At 42.6% G+C, this 13814-nt stretch overlaps 1 protein-coding gene across 1 annotated transcript in view; it reads left to right on the top strand.

Annotated features, from left to right (window-relative positions):
• Positions 1-212: 212 nt before the first annotated feature.
• The window catches only part of sox11b (SRY-box transcription factor 11b), a 47823-nt gene continuing 34221 nt past the window's right edge, over positions 213-13814 (top strand). The window contains exon 1 of the mRNA XM_078399218.1: positions 213-3501. Within this exon, the coding sequence (XP_078255344.1) occupies positions 384-1733 (1350 nt within the window). The 5' untranslated portion in view covers positions 213-383 and the 3' untranslated portion in view covers positions 1734-3501. The remainder of the gene's footprint in view (positions 3502-13814) is intronic.

The following is a 13814-nucleotide window of genomic DNA, read 5'->3' on the forward strand; positions in this document are numbered from 1 at the left end:
TCCGGGTTAGCGTCCGTCCAAGGTGCAGCCTGCGGGTAGCGAAGGGTTAATGCCACTGATTTTTCTCTCTCTTTCTCTCACTCCCCCTCTCTCCTCTCCTCCTTTCAGGGGAGGGTCTGCAAAACCATTGGATCTTTAGGAGGTGACGTGCCCAGTATGAAAACCTAATAACTAGTTGAGAATCTGCAACAACTTTGAAAAAGGCGTGTGGGAGCGAGCGAGTGGATGTGTTACAAAGTTGAAGAGAAGGAATAGTAGCAGCAGTAGTAGCAGCAGCGTCTGAGAAACTACGATCCTGGAGCGCTGGTCATCTTAACCGGACTGAGAGAGAGGGAGCAAGGAGAGAGAGAGAGAGAGAGAGAGAGAGAGGGTGGTGGAAGAAGATGGTTCAGCAAATTGCAGGGATTGAGACGGAGAGCAGTTTGTCCCGGGAAGCCACGGATAGCGAGGAGAACGAGTTCATTGCGTGCAGCCCCTCTGCGACTTGCGATGGGGCGGACGAGCGGGACCCGGACTGGTGCAAGACGGCCAGTGGCCACATCAAGCGGCCGATGAACGCTTTCATGGTGTGGTCGAAGATCGAGAGAAGGAAGATCATGGAGCAGAGCCCGGACATGCACAACGCCGAGATCTCCAAGCGCCTGGGCAAGCGCTGGAAGATGCTGAAAGACGGCGAGAAGATCCCGTTCATCCGGGAGGCGGAGAGGTTGCGGCTCAAACACATGGCAGACTACCCCGATTACAAGTACCGGCCCCGCAAGAAGCCCAAGACCGAGGCGGGCCGGCAGCAACAGCAGCAGCAGCAACAACAGCAGATGCACCACAGCTTCTCACCAGACAAGGCTCAGAGCAAGAGCACCAAGCACTCAGCCAAGAAATGCAACAACGCTGAAGGCAAAATCAAACCTCACAGATCCTCTTCGTCTCAGACTCAGGGCAAGTCATGCGGCGAGCAGCCGTGCGAGGACTTCGTCTTCGGCAACTTGAAGGGCAACAAGACGGTGAGGAGCGTGTTCGGCCGGGGCAGCCAGGAGGACGTTGTTGTGGAGGGCAGGCTGCACGGTGGTGGTAAAGAGCCCAGCTCCAGGCTGCACGGTGGTGGTAGCAGTGGTAAAGAGCCCATCTCAAGGCTGCACGGTGGTGGTAGCAGTGGTAAAGAGCCCAGCTCCAGACTGCACGGTGGTGGTAGCAAAGAGCCCATCTCCAGGCGCGCCAGCGTGGCCGCAGTGCCGGCCAGCCCGACCCTGTCCCTGGGCTCGGCGGCAGAGTCTCTGGAAGGGGCCAGCATGTACGAGGAGCTGTCCGGCGGCGGTGGCGGTGGTGGTGGTGGTGGGGGCAGGAGCAGCGGGAAGGGCCGGGGAGAGTGGCCGGGCTGGAAGAAGGCGGCTGGCGGCAGGAGGTGGTGCACCCCACCGAGGGCCAGCTCTCCCGGCTCCAGCCGCTCCGGCTCCTGCAGCTCCGGCGAGGAAGGGGAGGACGATTTGCTGGGAGACTTCAGCATGAACTACTCGCCGGCCAGCGGCAGCGGCAGCGGCAGCGGCAGCGGCAACACGGAGCCGTTCAGCTCAGGGAACCTCAGCCTGTCGCTAGTGGACAAGGACTTGGACTCGTACAGCGAGGGCAGCTCTGGGTCACACTTTGAGTTCCCGGACTATTGCACCCCCGAGCTCAGCGAGATGATCGCCGGCGACTGGCTGGAAGCTAACTTCTCCGACCTCGTCTTCACGTACTGATTTTTTAATTACATTTTGATTTTATTTTCGGTTTTTTTTTTTTTTTAAAAGAGAGACACTCGATTGTTTTTTTTTATACGAACATAAAAAATGCCACCCGTTATAAAGTCTTAGAGTCCGGGTCCGATCAGACGTTGGTGGCGAGATCCAGAAGAGGCACAGAAACCGGTGGAAAACGTACAAACAAACGTCTTGATTTGGGAAAATAAGACCGTGGTGTGGGGGGGAAAAAAAGATACATTTTAAAAAACAAAAACTGTGATTGGAAATCGCGACTGGACTTTCTGCACAACCCTTTTGGCGGCAGAACTGTTTGTTATCAGTCTTCTGAATGCTCCCAATTAAAGGGACCACTGCCCGAGAGAACTAGAGGCTCAGAGCGCTGAAACACTTCTGCAGAGAGTAATGTGCATCACTGGGAGAGAAATCCAGGCTTGTATATGAACAATTTGTCTTCAGACAAGACGCTGACTTTAACTTGATACTTGTACTGTTTTAATCGTGTGTTGTATATGCCAATAAGACTGTTTTCTGCTCTGTATTTTTTTGTTCTCTCAATACCTCCTTTAATCACTTAACACAGGCAGCATAGACCTCAGAATATAGTTGTTTTTTTGATACATGCAGACCTCAAAGACTTTTTAAAACTTAAGAAAAAAGAATACTAAATATTTTCACTTGTATTTTTCTACAGCAAAAGGGAACCTTCTCGCTGTGATTGTCCAGTGAGAATTTCTGGCACTTCCTTTTATTTTATTTTGTTTTTGGTCTTTATTCTCACCCCTCCCCCGTTTAGCATGCGAACGTTGGTACGGTCCAGCTTCAAGGATTCACAAACTTTGTTTTTGGAGAACAAAATCCTTGCATCAATGCCTTGCGATTTTAAATCTGCAAGTGCTCAGTCTTTTGTACAGTTGTAGATTTAGATTTGTTGAATATTTGTAGGTAAGAGGAAAATTTATTGAAAAGACGTGAGATAGATGCCGAGTTGTTTAGTGAGACTACATGTACTGTATATTATACTGTAGGAATCTTGTGTAATCATACGCTGTTTTATGTGGGTTAAGGCCCGATTACAGGTGTGAAACTGGAGCATTTTTAACATGGCACATGTGAAATTTTAATTGATTTCTGTGCAATATGAACTACAGATCATCTGCACATTATTTTGTAGCAAACTTATGAACTAAAACAGACGTGTGCACTGTAATCATTGCCTGTCTTGATGCTAAGAGTCTGTATTTGGGAGGAGCGGGGTTAAATAAATAAATCAGCTGGAACTGATAGTAACAGAGAAATTGCCATGCATTTATATGGAATGTTTTAAATCGATCCACTCATTAACTTGCAGGGTTTGGGGAGGAGGGGGCAGCAGATACTGCTTCTGCAAACTCCACCCATGGAAAAGATGGCAATAAATCTGGCATTACTAACTAAGCGTGTTAATTACTTTATTACGGCAAAATGTCATCATCTGCGCTTTTCGTTTGAACAAAAAAGAGGGTACAGTCGCTTTAAATAGAAACCCCGCCTTACCCGAGTCACTGTTCTCCAATTGAATGGACGAGGATGTCTTTAGAGCGGAGCGCACTGCTAGGTAGCAAGAACGCTGGTCGGCTGGCACACCATTCCTCAAGACGTTTTAACAAGCACAATGAAAACCAGCCCTCTGATTTCACAAAGAAAACGGACGGATTGTGTCGCCTTAATCATCACCCGAACTCTGAAAGCGCCGTCGCAGAACTTGTAAGTTCGGAGAAGAACTGAGGTCTGTTGTCACAATTCTCTAAGTAAAAATAAATAGAAGTTTTAGACTTCAGTGTATATCTACTAAGCTTCCATTCGTGTCAGATTATGTATGGCCTCTGATCCCGACTCCAAAATGGTCCAGTTAGAATTTTAAATCAATAATGGTTTAAAACCATAATACTGCAAATGCCCACAAGTCATTTGCTGGTGGTTCATAAACAATGGGAAATATAACCAAGAATGTCAATTGTATTCTTTAAAAAAACATTGGTTTTCCTTGCCTGCTGCTACCCATCAAACAGTACTAAGAGTCCTGGAAAAATACCGTTTTTCTTCATTCTCAAGTCTCTCACAACTGCAGGTGGAAGGATTATGATTGGTCCTGCCCATGTCCGTCCAATGAGCTCATCACATCTGAGATATTCCTAGTCAACTTGCCAAAAATGCTGAGAATGATGGCCAATGTAATCAAGAGATGAAAGAGGTCATTTGAAACGTCAGCAAAGCCTAAGGCATGGCAAGATTGTTTTCTATTGCGATGGGGCTGATTTATAACAAAGGACAAAATATTAAACACCAATACCCCAAGTTTCTGTCCCAGTTTAGATGGAAGGGCATGGGCCATGTCCAAAGTTTAAATCAGTCTTCCAATTTGTTTACACAGATAGGGGGATAAATTGGGACTCTCCAGCACTGAAAGCAGTCTCTTGTCCCACAAAATATAAACAGAACCTGCCAACCAGGAAGACTGATAAGCTGAAGGTTCATTGTGTTACCTGGGTATCATGCCCATGGTTACTGGGCCATATATTTAGCCCAGTAGGGTGATGGGATGCTCGACCCAATTTAGGCTTGAAGGTTATCTACTGTATTTGAACACTCTAGATAAGGTGAACAGAAGTGATTTACAGTGTTGAAACCACTCTCATGAGAGTTGTGTGATTTAGTCACCATGATTCAGACTTTCCAAAAGCAAATATTTGAATGATGTGGTTATTTGTTCCAAAGGTATGTTTCAGCACTGGTTTGTATGACAACAACACCACCCACTTCTGGTTTGAAGCAACATTGAACATTTCACACTGGCCAAAAGTCTTAATATTTATATAAAATGTCTTTTTGCTTTTAACATCTATTGTTAAACTAAGTGAAATTGAGCAAAGCAGTGATAGAATAATCTTTGACTCACTCCACTAATACTCCAACTTCTTCACTAACAATCTGTTAAAAATATTGAGTATTCTCCCACCCACCAGAACATGTGGCTAATAAATGTTTTTCCACTCAATTCCCATGTTACTTGAGTAGCACAACAATTAGACTCTTAGAATTGCTACAAAAGGACACAGTGCTGGAATAACTCAGCGGGTCAGGCAGCATTTCTGGAGAACATGGAAGAATGACATTTCAGTCGAGACCCTTCTTCAAACTGGCAGTTTGTTTCTTGTATCTCTTAACATTTGGCCAAAACCGCCTTGTGGTTTGAAGGTTTGTTTGTCTTAAGAATGTTGTTTCTAACTCAATTGTGAATATTAGCTCATTGGGAGTTCTGCCATGTTTAGGTTGTCACTAAATAGGCAACCAACATGAAAAGATAGGAAATATCATGAAAGTGAGAAACAGGTTCAGCCACATCCTTTGACACAAGAAGGTTAGGGATTCGGTACTAATATTGGTCCTCTAAAGGCTAAAGAGTTCTTAGGCCCCCCTCCGTCATGGCTGACCATGGGTGATGCATCCTAGTTGGCTGCTTGCTCCACACCTCGGCTAGAGCAGCGTTGCTTGTGGCTGAAGAGACCAATGCGGGAGTGACAGTCACTGTCGCAAAGGCTAAAGAGTAAAAGTGATGTTATAAAGGTACACATAGTTATCCTGTGGGAAGGTTGTACAATTATTGGTATTTCAAATTGATTTGTTTCTAATTATTCTGGCGATCCCAACCTGATATAATGAATAATAGCAGAACAGACTTAGTGTGGCAAAATATTTCTTAAACCTACATTTAGAATAACTGCAAAGAAAATGGAGTTTACAATTCTCCTCCAATATGAAAACAATGTTATTTATAGCATTTGGTTACTTTATTTTACTTGATACAGGCATTCCGTGTCATAGATATAACCTAATACTTAATGTTTATCAGTGCATCTAGGAAACCTGATACAGAAGATTCAACGGGCAAGGATTCATTTCCCCTTTAAATGACTTGATGAAAAAATTAAAACTTAAGGACATTCAATACTATTGATGGAGATAATACAGTGTCCTCCATAATGTTTGGGACAAAGACCCATTATTTATTTGCGTCTGTACTCCACAATTTGAGATTTGTAAAAGAAAAAAATCACATGTGGTGATCACATTGTCAGATTTTATTAAAGACCAATTTTATACATTTTGGCTTCACCATGTAGAAATTACAGCTGTGTTTATACATAGTCCCCCCATTTCAGGGCACCATAATGTTTGGGACACATGGCTTTACAGGTGTTTGTAATTGTTCAGGTGTGTTCAATCGCCTCCTTAATGCAGGTATAAGAGAGCTCTCAGCACCTCGTCTTTCCTCCAGTCTTTGCATCACCTTTGGAAACTTTTATTGCTGTTCATGAACATAAGGACCAAAGTTGTGCCAATGAAACTCAAAGAAGCCATGTGAAACAACTGTGAAACTGTGAGACTGTGAAACAAAAATAAAACTGTTAAGAGACATCAGCCAAACCTTGGGCTTACCAAAATCAACTGTTTGGAACATCATTAAGAAAGAGAGCACAGGTGAGCTTACTAATCGCAAAGGGACTGGCAGGCCAAGGAAGACCTCCACAGCTGATGACAGAAGAATTCCCTCTATAATAAAAAAAGATCCCCAAACACCTGTCCGACAGATCAGAAACAGTCTTCAGGAGTCAGGTGTGGATTTGTCAATGACCAATGTCCGCAGAAGACTTAATGAACAGAAATGCAGAGGGTACATTGCAAGATGCAAACCACTGGTTAGCCGCAAAAATAGGATGACCGGGTTACAGTTTGCCAAGAAGTACTTAAAAAAGCAACTGCAGTTCTGGAAAAAGATCTTTTGGACAGATGAGATGAAGATAAACTTATATCAGAGTGATGGCAAGAGAAAAGTATGGAGGAGAGTGGGAACTGCCCAAGATTCAAAGCATACCACCTCATCTGTGAAACACAGTGGTGGGGGTGTTATGGTCTGGGCATGTATGGCTGCTGAGGATACTGGCTCACTTATCTTCATTGATACAACTGCTGATGGTAGTAGCATAATGAATTCTGAAGTATATAGACACATCTTATCTGCTCAAGTTCAAACAAATGCCTCAAAACTCATAGGCCGGCAGTTTATTCTACAGCAAGACAATGATCCCAAACATACTGCTGAAGCAACAAAGGAGTTTTTCAAAGCTAAAAAATGGTCAATTCTTGAATGGCCAAGTCAATCACCTGATCTGAACCCAATTGAGCATGCCTTTTATATGCTGAAGAGAAAACCAAAGGGTACTAGCCCCCAAAACAAGCATAAGCTAAAAATGGCTGCAATACGGGCCTGGCAGAGCATCACCAAAGAAGACACCCAGCAACTGGTGATGTCCATGAATCGCAGACTTCAAGCAGTCATTACATTCAAAGGATATGCAACAAAATACTAAACAAGACTTTCATTTACATGACATTGCTGTGTCCCAAACATTATGGTGCCCTGAAATGGGGGGACTGTGTATAAACACTGTTGTGATTTCTACATGGTGAAACCAAAATGTATAAAAATGGCCTTTATTAAAATCTTGACAATGTGCAGTTTAACCACATGTGATTTTTTTTCTATTACAAATCTCAAATTGTAGCCAACAGAGGCAAATAAATAAATGATGGGTCTTTGTCCCCAAAATTATGGAAGGCACTGTATGTTTCTTTAAACAGGGTCATTAGGCCCATCAAGTCTACTCTGCCATTGAATAATGGCTGATCTATTTCTCCCCCTCAAAAGCCAGGGGGGGGGGGGGGGGAGAATGAGATACAAGCCCAGATATAAAGTGGTGAGAATATTTTTTCTTGTCTTGAATATTTGAGGTGCATAGCATGAATACATTTAAGTAGAAAATAGTAAAAGGAAGACCCATCAGGAAGGAAAAGATAAAACAAGGTGAAGAACAATTTGTATTGACTGGTCTTGTTTAGTTTAATGTGTGAATACTATGGAATTTACCACTCTACTCTTGTGATAGTTTTACTTTTTCCGTCAGTATTGAGCATTTTTTTGGCAGCAAGCATATGTAATTTTATGGGTTAGATTAAATGCATATCAGATTCCCTATACTATTGCCCTAGTACAATGACTAAGTAATTCCAAATACGTAGACACCAAACGTTACTGAATTCAGTCTTACTATTTCCAGGAATGATTGGGTTAACATATGATGAGCGTTTGACGGCACTGGACCCGTACTTGCTGGAGTTTAGAAGGATGAGGGGGGACCTCATTGAAACATACCGAATAGTGAAAGGCCTAAATAGAGTGGATGTGGGGAGGATGTTTCCACTAGTGGGAAAGTAGAACCAGAGGCCAAAGCCTCAGAATTAAAGGTCATTACTTTAGGAAGCAGATGTGCACGAGTTTCTTCAGTCAGAGGGTGGTGGATCTGTGGAAATCATTGCCACAGAAGGCAGTGGGGGCCTTCAATAGGTATTTTTAAAGCGGAGGTTGAGAGATTCTATAGGGAGAAGGCAGGAGAATGGGGTTGCGAGTGAAAGATAGATCACCCATGATCAAATGGCAGAGTAGACTTGATGCAATGAATGGCATAATTATGTTCCTAGAACTTATGAACTATTTTATGGTCTTGTGGTTTCCAGGAAAGATGTATAATTTCATTGCCAATCAGTACTGAAGATATTTGGTTTTCTTAGCTATGTGGCCAAAGTTCTGATAACATGCAATAAAGATACATCAGGTGCAGTGAGTATATTTTGCAATAGGTCATATTATTGTTGGGATAGTCAAGGATATTGGTCATGATTTTTTTGTAATTAAAGGGCATATTTAAAGTTTGGTTAAGAACAACGTGCCATTTAAATACAGGCAACTGAAAGATCTCTTAAGGTTCAAAAGTTCTGCAGTATTTGTATACAATTTATATATTGATGTTAGGATTTGCATGACGACATAAGACAACCAAATGAAAACGTCAAATCGATAAATATATATATAGTACAATATCTACACAACAATATTAATCACCATTATCTTAAATATTTATTCTTTGACTCTGATATTCCCGCATCAAATAGCTCTGGAATTCTTACTTTAATTTTTTGCCACTCAAACTCGCCCACTTTTATTGCCAAAACCTTTAGTTGCCTGTCCCTCTATCGTAAGTTTTAGTTTTGTGCCAGTTTCTGTCTGATTACACTCCCATGAAGCCTTACTACATTTTCTACATGAAGGTGCTATGTAAATGCAAATTCTTCTTTGGAGTGCATAGACAACATGCGGCAATTTGCAACATCATGCTATGGTGTAAAACAGGTGATAATGAAACAGTCTGTTCCTATAGATCTCTCCTGGTGTTTACACTAGAGCTGCCAATACAACCCAGTTAACACTATTACACAGTCAAAATGGCCCTGCTATTAGCACTACATGTTCAAAAGACAATTTCATATTTCCAGTGATTTTTATTTAATTACAACAAGCAAGAACAATTTTAAAACAAATTGCAGAGCAATTTTATTTCCATGAAACCGAACAGTTTTGTTCTGAAGGGTGTACTGAAATTTATTTATTTAGAGCGATATATCGAGTAGACTAGTGCTTCACCTTTCCAGTTACCCGGGTGCTGTCTAGGTGCAGTTGGTACATTCTCTCTGTGACCACACGAGATACATCTGCGTGTTCTGGGTTCCCCCCACCTCTGAAAGGTGGAGAAGTAGGCAAGTTAATTTGCCCCGAATGTGTAGGTGAGTCGCAGAATTTGAGGGGAGTTGATGGGAATGTGCAAAGAATAAAAAGATTGTGCTTAGTGTAGATGCATGCTTGATGAACGGTAACGACCAACATGCCCCATCTACACTAGTCCCACCTGCCTGTGTTTGATGATGGAGTGGGGGGAGAGGGGAAGGGGAGGTGGGGGGAGGAGGGAGGGAGCTAGAGGGGGAGGGGGTGGAGGGTGGAAGGAGGGGGTGCTGCACCAATGCAGGAGAGGTTTGGGCCCACTTGTATCCATCTAAACCTTTCCTATCCACGTACCTGTCTAAATATTTCTTAAACATTGTGAAAGTTCCTGCCTCAATTAACTCCTCTGGCAGCTTGTTCCATGTACCTACCACCCTTTGTATTAAAAAAGTTGCCCCTCAGTTTCCTATTAAATCTTTTCCTCCCTCACCTTAAACCTGTGACTCTGTGGGCCAAATGGCTTACTTCCATTTTCTCTAACTTCTGCCATGTTCACTTGTCAGAAAAGCCACTGGTTCTTGACCCTAAATGTCACCCATTCCTTCTCTTCAGAGATGCTGTCTGTCCTGCTGAATTACTCCAGCATTTTGTGTCTATCTTTGGTTTAAACCAGCATCTGCAGTTCCTTCCTACACACTGGTTAAAGTAACAGTTCAGTCACAGTGATGTAATTGGAATCTGATTCATTTCTTGCAGTTGCCACCTGCTCACCAGACCCAAGGGCCCTGGGTCTCGACAAGTACGTTTACCCATTTGTCTGTCTGGCATCTGCTGATTGAGAGGTGTCAGAATCAGCCCTTTGGTTTCAAGTCAAAATCGGAACTTCATTTAATCTATTTAGATGTGAACTTCTTAATCCTTCTGGACGTGTGACGTTGCACCAGTGAGTTCACATTGTTCAATATTAGCATTGGTGCAATTGAAACCTAAAACCACATGGATCTGGAGCTGTACCTTGCAGTAAAATCACAAGTTTGTGCAAGTTAACAGATCTCAGTCAGTCTGACCGTTGTGTTATGCACCCTTCTGTTTAAGAAAATAAAGGTCATTGAGGGTTTCTGACTAACTTTTCCCTCTGTCCTGTGGCTTTTCCCTCTGTCCTGTGGCTTTTCCCTCTGTCCTGTGGCTTTTCCCTCTGTCCTGTGGCTTTTCCCTCTGTCCTGTGGCTTTTCCCTCTGTCCTGTGGCTTTTCCCTCTGTCCTGTGGCTTTTCTAAAGAAAATGTACAGCTGAATTAGGCTCAACTGTAATTGTTTCTCGGGTCACTGGGCTGCCAGAAAGTTGGGTAATGATGGAGATGAAAAGATGATATCAACACAAGAAAATACAGAAAAGAGAAAATTAAAGATATTTGGTGTACCAGATATATTTAAATCAAGGAGATAGAACACTTCTATTTTATCGTGCTGGTATGAACATGGCTCCACATGAATGTGAATAACCCAAATAATTTACACAGTTTGTGCATGGAAGATCTATTGCAAGCTTTGCTATATTTCAACCTACTGTCATCCCAGAAGGTTTGCTCAATTCTCCTGTAAAGCTGATGCTTTTACCACAAAAAACCTTTCTTGTGCACTCTACTAGAAATATCGCACGGGTATGTCAACAAATAAACAAAACACAAAGTAGTATAAAATTCTCAAGAGACTGTTGCAACATGTGGTGCACCGGGTCAGTCTGACAGCAAATGCATAGTTTTGTGGAATACGTCCTGGTACACCCCGTCTGTAAACCTATGGTGTAAGTGATTCTTGCAGCTTTGTTATCTGTCACTTTGAAGAAGGGGCTTCAAACATCAACATATTCCAACACAGAATTTAAAAAAACCATCGAATAAGGTTTATAAAATTAGTTTGTCACTTACATCCATTCTCATAACTCACACAGCAGTTTTTCAAAGAGCTGACACTTCAGTAATTTCCTAATAATCTCTTCCAGATGTGTCAATAGTTCTTAAATGAACCTTTTACCAAAGCTGGCTCAACTTGCCATCTGTGATCATTTATGGTTGCTTGCATCTGCATTTATGTATCTTAGGTATGTAGCAGTGTACAAAAAGCCTCACTTTTATACTTAACACCAGCATCAAAATCTACTTGTTCATGTCACCTGCCATATACGTATTCAGATGTGAATGCACCATGATGATCTGTGTTGAAAAATGCAGTTACAGCACAACAACATAAGGAATAGGGATAGGTCAGATCTTGAGCCTGCTTAGCTCATGCAAAGAACGATCCTTTCAATGCCATTTTCCTGTGTGACTCGTATAAATCTGGATTATTCTTTAGTCCAAATAAAAATGTCTCCTATATAAAACCCTTTGAAATTATTTCTATTCACAGGTCCTGTATCAAATTCCAAGTGTTCTGTTAGAAATTTATTAACATTTATCATTTATTGCTGGAGTTAATTACACATACTAGAGCAAGGATGTTTTGCCACATTTATATAAAGCTTAGTGAGACCACAGCCAAAGAGTTCTGTGCAATTTTCTTCCCATAGTTATACAATGTGGAAACAGGCCCATCAGCCCAACTTGCCAACATGTACCAGCTACACTAGTCCTGCCTGCATTTGCCCCACATCCCTCTAAACCTGTCTGATGCATGTACCTGTCTTAATCATTTCTTAAATGTTGCGATAGTCCATGCCTCAATTACCTCCTCTGGCAGGTCATTCCAAACACCCACCTTGCTCTGTGTGAAAAAGCAACCCCTCAGATTCCTATTAAATCTTTCCCACTTCACCATCAACCTATGTCTGGTCCTTGATTCTCCTGCTCTGGGCAAGAGACTCTTGTGCGTATACCTGATCACTCCTCATTCTCTTGCGCTATGGTCCCAGCCTACTCAACCTCTCCCTCAGGCCCTCGAGTCCTGGCAACATCCTCGTAAATCTTCTCTGTACCCTTTCCAGCTTGACAACTTCTTTCCTATAACATTGTGCCCAGAACTGAACACAATACTCTAAATGCAGCCTCAGCAACATCTTATATATCTGCAACATAACCTCCTAACCTCTATACTCAATACTCTGACCGATGAAGGCCAATGTGCCAAAACTCTAGGAAAAAAAATGACATTGTGCTGAGCGCATGCAAGATCCACCAGATTGGTTCTTGGAACAACAGGCCTGTCACATGAGAAAGGATTGACTAAGCTAGACATTTAATGGATTGAGGGTGATTTGATGAAATGTGCAAAATTTAACTTAGAGTGATACTGTGTGGAAACAGGCCCTTTGGCCCAACTTGCCCACACTGGCCAACAATGTCCCAGCTACAGTAATCCCACTTGCCTGTGCTTAGTCCATATCCCTCCAAACCTGTCCTTTCCATGTACCTGTCTAGCTGTTTCTTAATATGATGGGATAGTCCCAGCCTCAACTACCTCCTCTGGCAGCTTGTTCCATACAACCACCACCCTTTGTGTGGAAAATTTTCCCCTCAGATTCCTATTAAATCATTTCCCCTGCACCTTGAACCTATGTCCTCGGGTCCTCAAATCCCCTATTCTGGGCAAGATACTGCGCATCTAGGCAAGAGACTCTGTGCAGTTCTAAGAGGGCTCATGGGGTAGATACAGAGATGGATTCCTGTGCTGAATACCCTCCCTGCAGATAAGTGTCATAGCGTCAAAATAATGGGTGGCCATTTTGAATTGAAATAAAGAGAAACCTCTTCACATAGAAGATGGAAAATTGTTGAGTTTTTAATCCCTGAAGGCTGTGAAGGTTCAAAACAGGTCAACAGATGAATGCTTTCAGAACTGAGGTCAACAGATTTTCGGATGTTGAATGAGTCAAAGGATATGCAAATAAGGCAGAAAAATAGTTGTGTGCTGGAAGATCACACATGACCTGACTCGTAGCAGATCAGGATGGAAGGGCTAATTGCCTTTCAGCTCCTATTTCTTGTAATTTTTTAACATTATACTCACAAAATTATACTTCATAAAATTTAGTTCAGTTTAGAGATGCAGTGTGGAAACAAGCCTTTTGGCCCACCAAACCCATGCTAACCAGCAATCACCCATACACTAGATCTATCCTACACACTGGGGACAATTTACAGAAGCCAATTAACCTACAAACCTGTACACCCAGGAAACTGGAAAACCCACTGGTGACAGAGAAAATGTACAAACTCTGTACAGACAGCACCCATGGTCAGAATTGAACCCGGGTCTCTGGCGCTGTAAGGTGGCAACTCTACCGCTGTGCCACTATGCCCCCCCCCCCACCCTTAGAGGAGCTGAACCATCCACTCTTTATTAATTATACATATCTATTTAGTACTGAGGCATAGGAAAGCTATTTTCTACAATTAATCATAGTAAGTCATTTATATACTAAAACTCGTTT

Source organism: Rhinoraja longicauda, chromosome 5 (assembly GCF_053455715.1).
Source record: "Rhinoraja longicauda isolate Sanriku21f chromosome 5, sRhiLon1.1, whole genome shotgun sequence".
NCBI lineage: Eukaryota > Metazoa > Chordata > Chondrichthyes > Rajiformes > Arhynchobatidae > Rhinoraja > Rhinoraja longicauda.